Source organism: Numenius arquata, chromosome 24, assembly GCF_964106895.1.
Source record: "Numenius arquata chromosome 24, bNumArq3.hap1.1, whole genome shotgun sequence".
In the NCBI taxonomy this organism is placed as follows: domain Eukaryota; kingdom Metazoa; phylum Chordata; class Aves; order Charadriiformes; family Scolopacidae; genus Numenius; species Numenius arquata.
Genome location: NC_133599.1, coordinates 7,079,515 through 7,095,716, shown reverse-complemented (window position 1 = coordinate 7,095,716; position 16,202 = coordinate 7,079,515). Strand labels below are relative to the sequence as shown.

At 52.9% G+C, this 16,202-nt stretch overlaps 1 protein-coding gene across 1 annotated transcript in view; it reads left to right on the top strand.

Annotated features, from left to right (window-relative positions):
* The first annotated feature begins 5,222 nt into the window (after positions 1-5,222).
* Positions 5,223-16,202, top strand: part of LGR6 (leucine rich repeat containing G protein-coupled receptor 6) — a 148,180-nt gene continuing 137,200 nt past the window's right edge. The window contains exon 1 of the mRNA XM_074163212.1: positions 5,223-5,581. Within this exon, the coding sequence (XP_074019313.1) occupies positions 5,223-5,581 (359 nt within the window). The remainder of the gene's footprint in view (positions 5,582-16,202) is intronic.

Genomic DNA, 16,202 nt, shown 5'->3' with positions numbered 1-16,202 from the left:
CAGCTCTAGCTGTGGTGTGGGGATGCCCACTTCTCACTGTCTTTTCCACCTGAGCTGTACCACCACTGGGGAGCAGCAGGGTTGCAGCCTATTCCTTCCTGGGATCTCCAGCATCATCTCTCATCAGCTACTGCTGTCAGCCGCCTCCTGGAGAGCAGAAGTGCTGGGGCCAGATAGATTCAGGGCCTGTCTGAACTGAAAGGGGAAATATTCCTGGAACAGCCAAGAAAGAATAGAGCTTCTCCTTCCCTGCTCTCGCATGTGCTGGGCTTGCCATGGCTCTGACTCCCTGACCCAATTGATGCAGGGACTCCAAAAAGGAAGGTCTTCAAGCATGTCCGACACTGAACCAGGTGTCTGGTCCATCTAACACGTCTTCTACCTAGCTCTGCACCTCTGTCCCTCTTCTCTGCGGGGCATGGTGCCACCAGGTTGCCCCATGGCTTTTTGCAGTTCATCCCAGAGGAAAGAGTTAAAGTGCAGCTGAGGCTTGGGCTATCCTGTGCCCTGGGCATCAGGGGGGAACCTTCCCTGTACTTCTCTGACTTCGTTAGCACCAGCTCTTCCCACTACCAAGGAGCACAATTGCCTCCAGTCCTCATCCATCCCCTGCTCCAGTCAGGCAGCTGGAGTAGCATGCTGGGCACTGGGGCTTTCTGCTTGTTTTCAAATATTTGCATTTACATTTTGGAAAGCCTCTGAGAGCCCTTGCTGGGCCCGTGGCCTGACTGTGGTATTTCAGCCTTTGGATGGCCCTGATGGGAGCAGGGGCACCAGGAACATTCCTCTGGCCTTTGCCCCTGTGCATGACCTCGAATGGCTCCCCAGCATATAGCTCAGGCTTTCAGACACATCCAAAGCACCAGACTCTTGGCTCCCACTGCATTGAGCCCATCCTTGCTGGTTTGGGCTGCATCCTGCTCTCCCCAGAACCTGGAAGACCAGCTCCAGGAGGAGGCAGGGATGGCGACAAAGTCTGGAGGACTGATCTTATAGAGAGATCAGGTCCCAGGAGTGACACCTCCACAGAAGTGTCTTAGATGAGGTGGCTGAGTGCATGGCCTGGCACACGTGGGCCAGTGCTGCTGATGCCTGTTTTTCTCCAGTGTCCCTGTGCTTTGTGAAACTCTCCAGGGCTCTCTGCACCTCCTCCTTCCCCTGCAAGCCCTTCTGGAGGAACTGCCTCTCTGATGTCCTCTCCATTGTGCATCACAGTGGGGTCTCAGTTCCTGCTGTAACCTTGGCAGTGAAAAACATCCAACATCCTCCTGATCTGCAGTAGGGACTGGTTGTCCTTGGAGATCAACAGCCAAACTGGGATTCTACTGGGATGATCTCCTCTAAAATCCAGAAGGGAATAAAAAGAGGGCACAAACAGTTGTCCTATAGGAGCAGGGCAGAAGACACACGCTGGGGCCCCTGGCACATGCTGAGGACAGAAATAAACAGCCTCCAGCCCTCTGGCTCAGCTAGCACAACCTGTCTTCCAGCTTGGGAAGGTCCCTGGCTGGGCATCCAGGGCATCGGCAGCACCTTGGGAGGAGCAACAGCACAGCACTACCCATCACCTCCTTCCGCTCTGCAGGAAGACCGTTGCTGAGTGACAAGGTCAAAGTCCAGCAAGTCCTCCCGTCCAGGCCCACAGCGTTGTTCTGGCTCTGTGCGAGGGGACACCAGCACCTGCAGTAAGAGTTTAGCTGCAGCCCTTCCCTAGCTATATCTCCACAATAACTTTGTTAGCCTTTACCTCCGACAGCTCTAAAAAGCCTTGGCAGCCGCAGTCCACAGCCCAAAGCTTGTTTGGCATAAATTTCTGGCCCACGGAGTGGATTTGGCCAGTGCTTGTAACTGGAGTCCCAGCTCTCTTCAGGTCCAAGACTGAGATCCAGAACCAGACTATCTTGAGCATGTTGTGCTGGCGTGAATAGCGCAGCCCTTTCCCACCACCCCTGCCTCAGATGAGCAGAGGCAATAACTGTACTTGCTCACATGAACTAAACCTTGTTCCCTGCTTATGCTGTACTCTAATTTTTCCCAAGTTTTTTTTCACTTGCTTTTAAGCAAGATGTAGGGAGACTTGTTGGCCATGCAGTGTGGAGACAGCAGGAGAAATATCACCTGCCATCCAGAGGTACCACATACTAAGGTGTCACACTCAGCCACAAAGCCCTGGTGTTTGATCCCATCCCACCCTTTCAAAGCGGGTCTCTGTGAGCCGGGGATGCACAGAGTCTGCCGGGGAGCTCAGCTGCTGCAGCCGCAGCACAGGAGCCGCTCAGGTGAGCAGAGAGCGCTGCTCGCCTGCTGTGGAGCAGTGCCCTTCCCGTCTCCCCAGACCACAGCCTGCCACTAGAGGACAACATACAGACACATGTGAGCCTTGCAGAAAAACATCCACTCGCACTAATAGGAACGAGATGGGTTTGGAGCTCCCGGTGCCTTCAATAAGGGCATGGTGCAGCCCGCACTACTCACAGAAAACTGCAGTTTCAGTGAGAGCTGGCTGAAAAGTGACACTTCCACCTCAGAGGGACTTCTTCAGAAATTCCAGGCTTACCATGGAAACATCAAAGCTCTCTGGTCCAAATGACTTATGTCCAGACTCTTGGTTTTGCCAGGAGCCAGGTGACATGCTGGAATAAATGAACACTTTGAATATTAATGCCTATTATTAGGTTTCAAAGAAGTGAGACATGGAAATGAAACACTGCAGCCAAGCTAGAATAAAAAGCAAACAGAAAAGTCAAAGCAAAGTGAGACACGCAGAGCAAAGCTCTCCAACTTTAGGCTGTGTTGCTCCAAAAACAATGTGAAAAATGTCATTGCACTCAATGCCATCCTGAGGAAATGGCTCTATTTCAGCAGAATGGCAGTTCTCAATAGGAATCTCTTCAGTGTGATTTTTTTTAAGAGCTCTATTAATAGTGTGCTCAGCCAGAGCCCTGGATCTCCAAGGAGAATTCACTGAGCGAGAAATTGTCAGGAGTGTGCAATGCGGTTGGTGTCTGGCTGCTTGGGCTGAAGAGAGAGGGACAGGGAAATTGTAGATAAAAGCTGCTGTTGCAGCCAGGAGCAGAGTGATGGGCCTGACGCTTTCCCCAGACTGACACCAAATTCCTGGCTGCTGTCAGAGCAAATCCAGCCATTTCAGGCCATGATAAAGCCCCACACCAGCACTGCAGGGAAAGCTTGCCAAGGAACCCGAGGAGGAACCCTCTCTCCGAGGAGGGCTTCCCATCTCCCCACCAAGCAGTGTTTTACATTTGGAGCTGTCAAAACACATCGCAAACATTTAATTAATGACATCTCCAGAGTTGGTCATGATGGAAGCGGCTTAATTCCAATTAAATCAGTTCCTGCGCCTAGACCAAAATCCTTGCTCCTCTGCACTTGGTGACAAAGCTTCCACTGACTTCAGCAGTGATAGGGTTTCAGCCCTGAAACTGCAGGACCTGAACGGACTTTGTAAATGAAATAGTTTCAGATCCTGCATCACCCACACCAGGAGACTCTGTCCATCAGCCCTGAACCCCAAGCTCCATTTGAGCAGTTTTTTTCGGAGGAGATACCCACTCTGACTCAAAGGCCCCGAGGCACCCTAACCCTCGGCTAGCTGGAGCTTTTTAAATCAAGCAAGCTCACCTGCCTGACCCCAGATAACTCTTCCCTCTCTTTTATCCTGAGATAATGGGGTATCAATTAGGAAACACTTTTCCCAGAAGGAAAAGCACATTCAGAGGAAGCAGGATGTGAAAGCCATCTCCTAGTCTGTGCTTCATGCGGCATCTTACCCTGGCATGGCCATAGCCAGAGGGGCTTTGCAGCCTGGCCTCTTCTTTCTCTGCCCCATACCCTTCCTCCAGCCATGGCTGGAGGGAGGAACACACCAGCTCTGATGGGAGTCCAGATCTACCTCAAGCCCAGTGGTCAGCTGTCTTTCTGCAGTGTGAGAGACCCATGTTCAGCTGTCATCCCCATTACAGACAAGATGCATGGCGCGGTTACAGAGATGCAGTGTGGTCCGGGCTGTGGGGCCAGACTCAGCCCCCATCATCAAACCCACTGCCATGGGAGGACAGTAATGACCCAGGGGCATCACAGTGACCCTGAACGGCCAGTGGCTGCGATCAGGAGGGAGGAGCAGAGCCGGCCTTTGCAGCCTTCTCCCATCACAGATCCAGTGCCCTTTTCTAAGTAGGTGCTTCTGATGCCTGAGAACTCAGTAGCTCCTTGACACCCAAGCAGCCAGAAATCCTGTTCTGATGCTCATCCCATGTGTTTCAGGACCCCTTGAGGCCCTGGGCTGGGCTGGCACAGGCAGTACCCCCCGGCTAAGCCAGACCTGCTCCCTTCTGCATGACTGAGCTCCGGATGACATGGCTTCAAGCAGACTGTTCCTCTACTTTGACCTCTGACCACTTTACCCAAGGTTAGAAGGAGCTCTTGGGGCAAGCCAGCCACCTGCTCCTGGCATCAATGCAGTGCAGCTCTGGCAAACACAGCTCCCAAATGCACCTGATCTGGAGCTGGGTAAAACTGCAGCAAGCAGCGCGACTGCAGGAGCACCGTGTTCCACTGGAGAGGTCCCCCACCCAGCTCAGCCCCATGACACTTCTGCTCCATCCCCCTGCATCTCCCAGTCAGCCCCTGCCCCATGTGTGGGGACAGCAATGGGGGCCGCTCGTGAGCAAGGGTTGGACCACGGGACAGATGGACCTGCAGCCCTGGGCATGGTGGCTCCCAGCAAACAGCTCCTTGTGAGCTCCTCACTCCCTTCTTCCCAGCTACACCCTGACTTTCCAGTTGCAGCTCGGTTGAGCAGCCAGCACAGACACACAGAGCCCTTTATCTGGGGTTTTATTTCAGCGTCCCAAAGTCTGGAGCCCTTGAAGTGCTGGTTGGGTGCTCCTGCCTCCCTATTTATACTCCTCTACCCTGCCGGAGCCAGCTTTGCCTTCCCTGCCCTGCTATCTCACAAAAACATTATTACCAAACAAGCACAGGTCCCAGAGCTACGAACAGGTCTTCATTTGTTGAGGTTTCTTTTTTTTTCTTTTTTTTCTTTTTTTTTTTTTTTTCCCCCTTTCTTCCCTTTGAATGAAATTCCTGCCAGCTCTAAGAGAGAGAGAGAGAGGGAAAGAGTAGAAAGTTTAACTCCTCCCATTGGAGTGTCTCACGCCCCTGCCCAGCCCTTGAAACCCAATAACCAAGATCATTCAACAATGCCTTCCCTTCCCTGCCTGCATCCTTGCCACACTCTGACCTGCAGGAGATACCCTGCCCTGCCAGGCAGCAGGGTCGCTCCCCTCCGTCCAGTGGAGCCCCAGGGCTGGAGCCAGCCGGCGGCACCTCACACCGTCCCAGCGGCCGTAGCCAAGGCGAGGATGGACAAGCTCTTCTTCTGGGGCATTCTGCTGGTCTCCTCTGCCCGCTGCCAGGCGGTGCCCACCGAGCAAGGTGCTGCGCCCTCCTGCCCACCCCAGTGCCACTGCGAAGAGGATGGCATCATGCTCTCCGTGGATTGCTCCGAGCTGGGGCTTTCGGAGGTCCCTGCCAACTTGAGCCCTCTAACAGCTTACCTGTAAGTACAGCCCTTGCTGTTTCTTTTGCGACGCTTTCTCTGGACCCCTTCCTCAGCTGCAGCTTTCCTGTGGGAAGTTAGTCCCACGTTTTCCTGAAATTAAATTTCCTCTGGAAATTAGAAACAAAACAAAACAACAACAAAAAAAGGCAGCTATTAGTCCTGGACCTGCCAAGCTAAGCCAGCTCCCCCTCCTCCCCGCGCCCCTCTGAAAGCGCTGTTTATATTGCGATGTTATGCGTGCTTTGCTTCTTGATTACAGTGGATCAGAGGAGCTGATTTGCTGGGTAGATTCTGATTGTCTGAGAACATAATGGAGTATTTATACTGAGCAATTAGTGCAAACTGTTCTGGGATCCTTCTGTCAAACATTTCAATAGCTGTGATAACTCATGGCTTTGGGGGGTTTGGGTTGAACTGGCCACCAGCAGTGCCCAAGTTGCCTCTTTAAAATGAATATTAAAGTCTTTTAAGAGGTGTGAGGACTTTGGTAAGTTTTTGTGGTTTGTTTTTTTGGTTTTTTTTTTTAACAAAAGTTCTTAATTATCTAAATATTTCCCATCCTTTCTGGTATTAATACCCCAAAGGGTTAAACTACCACAAGGACTGGTGGGTTCATTTCTAGCCCCAGAGATGGTCTCAGTGGGGCCATCTGAGTAGTGATGGCTGAGGACATCCCCAGGAAGAGCAAGGGACTCCGTGGAAAGATCTCTTGGTTTACCTGGAGAGGAAGCGCCTCTCTCAGGGAGACAGGTTGGCCCTGGCGTGCGCTGGGAAAGATGCTTCGTCTGTTTATTCGCAGAAAGTGCTGCAGCCACCAACCTCAGCTGTGTGGCAGGTATGCTGGTGAGGACCTTGGCTTTCCCAGCTAGGGATGCAGCTAAGGTGCTGCCAAGGTAAGCTGTGTGTAGTACAGTGATTAAGGACAACTGGTAGCCCCCAGGCAGTGCTGGGGACGTTAATTTTGTGCTCATCATGCTGAAACAGGGCTTGTGTTAAAGCTAAGCACCCTGACCCATTCAGGAAGGGCTTTACAAAGCCAAGTTGAAGGTGCCACAGCTGGATAAGAGCTTCTCTGTTTATCCTGCTTGCCTGAGGAGCACGTTGCTTTGTCTTGTGCCAAGCATTGAATGGCCAGAGCTGTAGTGGGTCAGCTGAGAAAGAAATATGACAGAAAAGGAAGATTTTTACTGGAGAGCATGAAAGATGAAGAGAAGTGTGTAATGCAAGCTGTATTTTCCTGGGAGAGGGGACCACAGAGCACTTGTCACATGAGGTGTGTCCTGTATAGAGCCGTTGCCCCTGCACACACTCCGGGGCTCAGTTTGGAGCCAGCTGCCTGAGTGAAAAGTCACTACAGCTCTTGAGCATGTCTTGATAGAGGTGGTTAAAACCACGCGGGCTGTAAGTGTGGGAGGCTGCAGAGCTTTGCAGCACTGATGCTACTGCAAGGACAAGTGGCTGCCCTGACAGGCACCCTGCAGTTACGGCAAGACAGGGCACCCGTGGCTCCCACTCTGCAGAGAACACGCTGCCCATCATTTCTGCAGAATCGTCCCTTGGGCTGGGAGCTGCAGAGAGCTCCGTTGCACGAAGCCAGGGACATTTCAACGTTAAATGGTTCTCATCGCCACCCTGCTCATGGTGGTTGGAGCAGGGGCCGCAGACCCCTTGTGCGTGGGCCCCCAGCGGGCAGGTGCTTAAAGATGCTCCCGGCCTGCTGCGGCGGGTGACCCTGCGGCCGTTCCCGCAGAGGTCTCGGTTTCGCTGGGATCGGTCCTCAGGACAGCCCCGCAGCAGCCGCCGCTGCGGGAACCGTCCGCCCCCGGTGCCTCTCCGCCGCCCCGCTGCGCTCACACGGTGGCGCCAGCCACAGCCCTTTGCCGCAGAGGCGCTGGCGGTGCCACCTCCCAGCCCAGCACCCTGCCGGACCCTCCGGGTGCAAAATCCATGGGATCGAGCTAGGGAAGTGTCGGAGGGTCCAGAGTTTTCCTCCTCCCCTTAGGGCCGTGGAGAAAAACAACGCGTTTCCTGCTTATCCGTTAAACTTTGCCTGTGAATGAACAAATGAGGTGTAACAGGGGAGGAAGGCAGGATCAACTGGGAATTATTGGAGGAGGACCGGAGAGCCCTGTTTCTGTCACTACCTTCTTGGGCTACCTTCAGTAAGTCACGTAAGGTTAGTTTCTCAGTTTTAAGGTGTGCAGTCAGGGCTGGTTTTTCAAAGCAGATCAGCATAAATTTTGTAGAAAGTATGGATATTTGGGCGATCTAAGCTCTTAATGTAAATTCAGGCTTTAAATCCAAATTCAGATATGTAAAGAAATGCCTAGATTTTTTTGGAGAGCTGCAAGTGCTGAAAAGCAAGCCCTGTAATGGCAACGCAGAGCATGGAGCTGAAGGGCAGCTGCTCCCAAAACTTTCCAGCTCCTTTGCTCCATGCCCTGTCTTCTAAGCAAATTACTGGTGCTCCCTTCTGTAAAGCGTAGGACTCCCTCAGGTGTAAAATAAAGGATCCTCATAATAACCTCTGATTAGACACTGCCTCACCACTAATGAGCTCACAGTCAAGCCCCATCCTGACAATGCTGTGCCTCTGCCATGCCTGTCTCTCTCCAAGAACCCTGTCCTTGCTCACTCTTGCACCTCTCTCAACTTGAACCTGATCTCACCCATCCAGACCCAAGATTCTCCAATCCAGGCATCATTGGTGAGATTGCAGCTGTGGTCAGGGAGATGGGAGAGACGCAAGTCACCTCTTCCCGGGGGCACCTCTCCACTAGGCACTTAGACATGCTGGTGTCTCCTTGGCAGCCCTGGAGAGAGCCCAGGAAGCCAGCTCAGCTGAGGGTTGTCCATGTTACCTGACAGGTCTCACATCTGCACTGCTCCTGCGGGCAGCCTGAACTCGATCAGGGCTCATCCTGGGTCTAACAGCCTATTTCTCTGTAGCGGCAAAGACCATCCTGCCTGGTTCATCACATGGGGGATGGCAAAGAGCTTCTCAGTGCATGACATATTTGAACAGTGTCTTAGTCTGGCCTTAGAGTCCAGCCATGAAATGCTAAAGGTCAGCACACCCTCTCCTATTCAGCTACATCCAGAGACCCTAGGGCCTGTATCAACATGAAAGACCTGAGCTATTCAGAGAGCAGATTTAACCTTTAGCTGATATGCCAGTGAATCCTGACAGCAGTGTGTCAAATATCACATCTCCACCTTCCATGGCCAGCACCACATGTAGGAGAGTTCCTTTGGGGCAGGAGCTGATGGGGACTCTCTGGAGACAATGGCAGCAAACTGAGAGTGCATAAGGAGACTGGAGCTGCAAAGGGGAAGGCTCCTGTGCAGCAGAGAGGAGATGCACAAAGGGGCACGGAGGAGGACAGGAAAATGGGAAGAGATACTTGGTGCCCGGAGTATTAGCTTAGCTTCAGTCCCTGGCACTACTGCAAACCCTGTGTGAGACCTGGTTGAGCAACCCCACCTCAGATTCCCCTGGATGTCGAAGTCCCACATTGCATGGGCTGGAGGAGTTCAGTCCCCAGCTGTCCCCATGCCCGTCACCCACTGCCTGAGCACTAGGAACCGGCTGTGGTTGGGTGCAGGTGCTCAGCTCAGACCTCTGCCCCGGGATGGCATCCTGACCCCCCTTTGCTGTCCCTGCATCTGGCTACCAACCCCTGGCAAGGGGGTCTGGGGGCAATGCTGGGAGGTGAAGGGATACTCTCAGTTTGCTGAGGCTGCTCCTGTTTCACCAAAGAAAAGAGACCATGGTGCCTGCCAGATCCCTCCTGGGGACATGCTGGCTTTTCCAACCACAGCTGGGAAGGAAACAGGGGGCTCAAAGAAATGGAGTGCCTGTAGTCAGCAGAGGACACCCTCAGTAGTAACCACAGATGGAAAGGTGACAACAGTAGTGTCATTGTCATGCATTCAGGTCAGCTGGCGAGACAGCACACACACGTCCTGGCCAACCTGCACACATATAGGTTGGAAACGACACATCTTGCCTTATGCCCGGCCTGGACAAAGGGGACACAAGGAGGAACTGAAAGGATTGCCCAGAATCATAAAATAGCTTAGGCAGGAAGACACCTCTGGAGGTCTCTCATCTGCATTCCTGCTCAAAACAGGTCCAGCTTGTGAGATTGGTCAGGATCTTGTCCAGTACAGTTTTGAGTATCTCTGAGATTCCATCACTCTTTTCCCATTTCTGACCATCCTCATGGGAAATGTTTTTCTTAATATATAATTGCAATTTCCCATTTTCCAGCTTGTGCCCATTACCTCTCATCCTTCCCCTACACAACTCCAAGAAGAGTTTAGCTCCGTCTTCTCTACACTCTCCCAGTCGGTAGTTAAAGAGAGCAGTAACATTCCTCCATTTCACCTTCTCTTGTGAAGACTGATCAAACCTACTTGTATGAGCAGTGCATGGGACACGGGCAGAGCAGGGAGTGTCGTGATGTGGGAGAGGGGAGCATGCAGGGTACTGGGGATACTGCAGTGGAAGTGATGGATGAAGGACACAAACCTGTAGGATACCAGGCATCATTAGCGCCATGGCTCAAAGCTCATCTGTAGGAGCCATCCTCCTCTTCCCCGGGGTTCCAGGTCCCCACAGCACCGTGCAGGGGTCAGGCTTTACCCCTGCTCTGTGCCCCATCCCCAGAAGAATTGGTGACCATTGTGTCCTTGTCCCAGGCCCAAGACAGCTGATGAGATTGTCAGACTGTTGTTGTCACAGCAGGATTTGAGGGAAGAAAGAGCAGCAGAGATTCTGGCTACTCCTGAGTATCACCGGGCATCTCAGGAGGATGCCCAGACAGTAAGCTTCTTGTTCCCCACGTTATTTCCATTGAGGTGAATAGGATCAGGAGCTCCCAGGACTGTTTTCACCTTGCAGAGACATTTTGAGCCATTGCCTGGAATTTAACATCCCACTGGGAGTCCAGGGCCAGGGCTCCACATCACCCATGCTCTCTCCAGAGCTACCCTCTGGGATCAGGTGCCATGTGGACCTGTGACAGGGCTCCAGAGGAGGCAGGGACGCTCTGACATGAAGCTGGGCAGTCAGTGCCGGGGTCAAAAAATGCTGCATCTACTGCAGGGAGAGTGAGTGGAAGATGCCTCTTTTTTGATATTTGCATTTCCTAAGCACCCACAAAACTCTGAGGCAGCAGGGTTTGAAGGTTCACTCCTGAGCCTCAGCTGACGCCTGGAGCAAGACAAGTCGCGATGCTGAAGGCAGCTCCCCTCAGCCCTAAGCCCTCCCTAATTGTCTGTCCCAGACTCTGCCCCGCTGCAGCCCCCTCCTTGGGAAAAAAGAGGAAGCCCCCACCACAGCCAACCTGAGATGGGAAGCACCCCAAGAACTGCCAGAGGAGCTGGGGCACCAGTAGAAGGACAGGACTGGAGGCTGATCGCAGGAACCTGGGCAGGCATTGCAGCTGCAGGGAGGGGTGTTAGGGCTGAAGGGATGGCTGGGCAAAGTGGCTTTGGTGGATTTCAGGTGGCTGAGAAGGAGATGGCATCTCCTGCAGGGAAGGGATGACAGGGACCTCTGTGTGCCTTTGGGATTAGAGTCACACACACTGGGGAGACAGATGGAGCAGCCAAAAATGCAGAGAGCACTGAATCCCAATGCAAGGTGTAAATTAAGTCTTTCCAGGGGGCATCGCTCCTCTCCTGCCCCGGGTAATTTTGCAAAGAGTAGTGAGTGACCATCCTGTGGCTGATGCTCAGTGCCAAGGCCCATCCACAGCCTCTTCCTCATGCCATGGTCACCACAGGAGCCCAAACATTGCACCAGGACTCATCCAAACACACCACAAAGGTGCAGACTCACCCCAAAGAGCTCCCAGACCCTTCCAGTTCTCAAGACGTGACAGAGCACAGGAATTCCAAAGCCACCTCCAGGTCCTGGTGGCCACACTGACGCGTTAAGGGTTGTCTCTCTGCTTGATCTTCTTCCCTGCTGGAAGACTAATGAAAAATGACCCCATATGGCCAGAAGTGCACAGTCTTGCCCCTAGAAACGCCCCGCATGCCTGGGAGAGCAGCAGCCATAGCAGGAACAAGGAGAAATGTTTATGAGCTTGGGGCCCCAGATGTGGAAGATAAGGCTGGTGAGAGGCATTAGAACAGCTGGACTCTGACACACACTCTGAAGTGGGTTCATGGGTTTATGTTCACCATTAGCAGCTTTGAGGGACCTTTTTGTTTTTAACCCCTAAAACACCAGGCATAACATCAGATGGTGCATTGTGGTGTGCCTGGGCTTGAGGCTCAGGGCAGAGCAGCAGGAACATGCTGAACCACCCAGCAAGCAGAAAAAGTAGTGGTGAGGGAACCAGTGTCCCAGGGAGGTTGGTGGTGCTCAGAGCAAAGCCAGAATTGCAGGACCATTAATAGTCAGGGGAGTCCTAGAGCTGCCTGACGAGCACATTTGGTGGGATGATTTACCATGTAATACCTCATTTCATTGAAAAGGAAAAGCTTAATGAAAATGCATCAGTGTTCATGGGACTGTGAATGGGACAAATGTAGTAACAAGTTGAATCAAGAGAGATTATTTCAACGTTTTCACTTCATGGTGGTTTTTTAAAAGAAAAGTTTCCATTTACATATTTTCACCTGCTGGTGTTACATTTATCTGTAGGCAAGTTAATATTCACATTGCAGGACTTCAAAATTATCAAAGCATCTTGACGGTTCTAAAACACCATATATTGATTTTTTTTTTTTGTTCTGTACTAAATACTGACATGTTGGCTCTTTGTTCTGGGTTCAGGGGAAAGGAAATACTGAAGCCTCTCAATTTCCAAAGAGACGACGCTTTCAGGTTCATGGCAGCTCTTCCTGTCTCCTCCTGCTTAATCATCTCCCAGCCCCCTTCTCTGCCATAAGCTTTGTTCCCATTTACTTCCTGATATCATGAGCTTTGGGTCCAGCAGTGTTTTGATTTACTTGGCTGCTGTTATCCCAGCGTGGGTACTGCTGCGATTCACGGGACACTGTGGTCTCTGGAGAGTGACTGGTCCACGACAAGGGTTGCAGCCCCCAAATTCTTCCAGCTGTGACAGGGGGTGCTGTGAGTGATGAGGCGGAGGGCTGGGCTGTGGCTTTAGTGCCACAGGTCATGGCTGAGACCTTCCCAAGGTTTGATTTGAGGTCAAATGGAAAGCGGCCTCCTTCGCAGGGCTGTTGGGAAGTGTCAGCGGGGTGTCTGGGGCGCTGGATGTGAGCAGATGTCCACTTCTTGGTAGGGCCCTGTCTGAGTCAGGCTGCAGGAGGTGAGACATAGGATCTACCCCATCCCAGATCCCAGGTCTCTCTGTGGGAGAAGGAGCAGCCAGACCTTTCCTGCACTTGCTCCAGAGCTGGCAGCGAGCACTGCCTTCCCTGGCGAGGAGGGAGCAGGTGTGCGGACGAAGGCAGCGCAGCGGGGCAGGTAGAGCCAATGTGCATGGGATGGGGCTATGCTCCGGGGGGTACAGCCCCCTGTGACTACCAGCAAAGCCCCCTCCCTCCTCCTTTGCTCTGCAAACTTCAACTAGGACCGCTTGGTTGGGACTGGGGGTGACCAGTCTCTCCGCTCACACTTTGAGGGATGCCACACTCCTGGTCCCATCCGTCGGATGCCCCACTCCTGGTCTCGTCCATCAGATGGAGCGCAGCTGGGTGGCAGCAGATATGCCGTGCTCACACGCTCCCTTCAGCTGGCACCACCATGAGGGATTCTGGCTGGGTGGGAGCAGCTGATCACCCTCCGCATGCTCCGGACTTCAGCCGCATCAGGCTGCTCCTCACTCGCATCCGATCCTGCCGTGCCTCTCCTCCACGCCTGAGAGCACTGCCTGCAGCAGAGCCGGGCTTTCTGCAAGTAGTGCGCTTCCACTGCAAATGCCTTCCTCCATCCTCCCCCCTCTCCTCCCTGCCCGCCCCCCAGGCTAAGTAATATGCCACAGCCTCCCCTCTCTCCCTCCCTTCCTTGAAGAATAAGCTCATAAATCTGCCTAGGGCAATGAAAACACTGAGCTCATGGCCCTTAGATCTGTGCGGGAGGAGCTCTAGCTGGCGATTAAAGGAGTTTAGGGTTTTCTTTGAAAAGCTCTTTGATTCTGGCAGAAGCTCTGGTGCCAAAAGGCAGCAATGGAGCTGCAGATGCCTCTCCCCCTCTGCACCTGCCTGGGTCAGGGAGCAGCAGGAGAGTGGAGGAGGGAAAGGGAAGCGCGGCACTTCCCAGCTCCCTGCAGTGGGGGCTGAGGGTGCCCCATCACCCTTTCTCAGGGGGAGCAACCTCTGCCAACAGCAGGGCAGGGGGTGCCGCTGCCTTTGAGCCCAGACCCTTCAGCTGGGGTGCCAAAATGCCTCCACTACTGTGGAACAAACTGCTCTCCCAGGTCCATCTTTGGAGGAGCTGGGCTAGGTCTCAGTAAGCTGGCCATCCATGGGACAGACAGATGCTCCTCCTCTTGGTTGCTCTGAGACATCCGACAGGGGCCAGGCTCCTTGGGGACATTGAAATGAGCCACCTTCATGGATCACAGGGAAATAGCTCTGGGAAAAGGGGCAGGGAAGGAAGCCCAGTGCTGAGGTCCCTGCAGGCAGCACAGGGTCCTGCCTGGGTGCCAGGGAGCCAGGAGAGGCTGTGGGGAGCCAGGGAGGAGCTAGGGCCAGGGAGCCAAGGATGGGACAGGGATCACCACAGCAGTGCTCCAAAAGGTGGTGCGAAGGGATAGGGATAGGGAAGAACTGTCAGGGATGGGAAGAGCCTGAAGGCTCCACCTTGGAGAAGGACTTGAGTTTGCAGAGCTGAAGAGAGAACAGAAGCAGCCTTCATGAAGAAAAGCAGGACCAAGCATAGGCATCTAGCATTGCAGCCAAGTCAAAACAGAGCCAGGGTCCTGCTCCAGAGGAGGCAGGAGCTGTGCCAATGGTGGGGAGCAAAGGGAGGACACAGTGAAGCTCACATGGTGCCTCCAGTCTTGCAGAGATGTATCAAGGATCCAGGAAGGGGTAATGCAAAACCTTTTCCAGATCTGCCAGCACAGACTTTGCTGACAGTGATGAAAGAGGGCAGCTCTCCAGCCTCCTCCCCTCCATGGGATGACAGATGAGTCTTCTGAGGTATAAGCAGCTCTCTCTCTCCATTTGCCATGTTTGCAGTCCTTCCTGTACCTTTTTAAACCTCTTTGAAGGATTTGGGAATGAAAAGCAGCCCCCATGGGAAAGGGCAAGTCAGACAAGCCTGTAAGGGTAGGACCTGCTCAAGGTACCTGCTGTCTCCTCTTGTCAGCAGCCACAGGTCCCACTGCAAAGAGATCCCAGGGAGACAGGATAGTTTCCAGCACTGAACATCCTTGTGGGGCACCAATTAGTAACATTCCCCTTTGTTCAAAGGGAAGGTGAAACCCAAGCACCACATCATCCTATAAGGGATGGAAGGAGTAGAAAGGGAGTGGAAACGTGGTCTCCTCTGCTGAATAAGGAGTGGGAGAGCAGGGGTGTGCATGCATGATGGCGGGGGGGCTGTTGGGAGGATGCCCCACACACATATGGTCGATTCTATGATTCTATGATTCTATAATGTGACACTGAGCCCTGCAGACCACCAGCCCCTAGGATATTCCACCTGCCTGGTGCCACCTCCCAACACCAGCGGTGCCTTGTGCATGGAGCAATGAGTTGAGCCAAGGCCACAGTGGCTGCTGGCGTTGTGATGGTGTGGCCAAGCACCAGGGGTCTCAGGGACCTGCAGGATGTGAAGGCAGTAATCACCTTCCCAATGAGGCAATATCTGGTGCAGAGATGACTCTGAGCGTAGTTGCATCTTGCAAGTTCAAGAGAACTCCCAATTCTGGGCATTTTTTAACTTTAGTAAAGCAAATTTTCATTTTTGCATGCAGGAAACCAGCAGGAAAGGCATTTGCACTTTTAGACAGAAATTCGTCTTCTTCTTTCCAGAGAACACGAGAAGAAATTCTCATTGTAAGGAACAATCTCTGCAATTTTGCTTTACCCCTGTTTCTGCAGCTGCTCCCAGCAGCAGCTGCTGCAGAGCTGGCAGTGTCCGCACCAGCTTCCAGTTCCTGGGAGCTGAGAAAGGCAAGAGCTGTGTGAGCATTCCACTGGCTTTCCAGACAGCACTCTGAATCAGTCTGACTATGGACATGAAAATAGTGCTTCTGCTGCTGCTCAGTCAGCATCTCCCAAAGGGAAAATGAGGTGCAGTGTCATGTAGCTGCACTGTAAGTCTTTCTTCTCCCTGTACATAGGGGCATGGGAGTTGTCGGATGTTGTCCCAGATATTGTCCCAAGGCTCTGTCCCAAGAATGAAAGGTCACTTGTCTGAGCAGCATGTGCCCCAGGTACCAAAGGACAGAGACATACCTCTAGGGTCAGGTGTGTTCTATTTGCAGAACCAAGGGTATCACAACCAGGACAGGATCTTGATTTTAGGTGCAGGTAAGACTTTTGATGTTGCACTAATTTCCTGTGGCAATGAGTTCCACAGATTAATGAGGTGCCTGTTGCACAGAGCGGTTTTACATGTGCTCTGGCAACAGCATGCAGGGCTTTACTGAGCACAGGGGGAGCCTTGCTGTATGGGCTG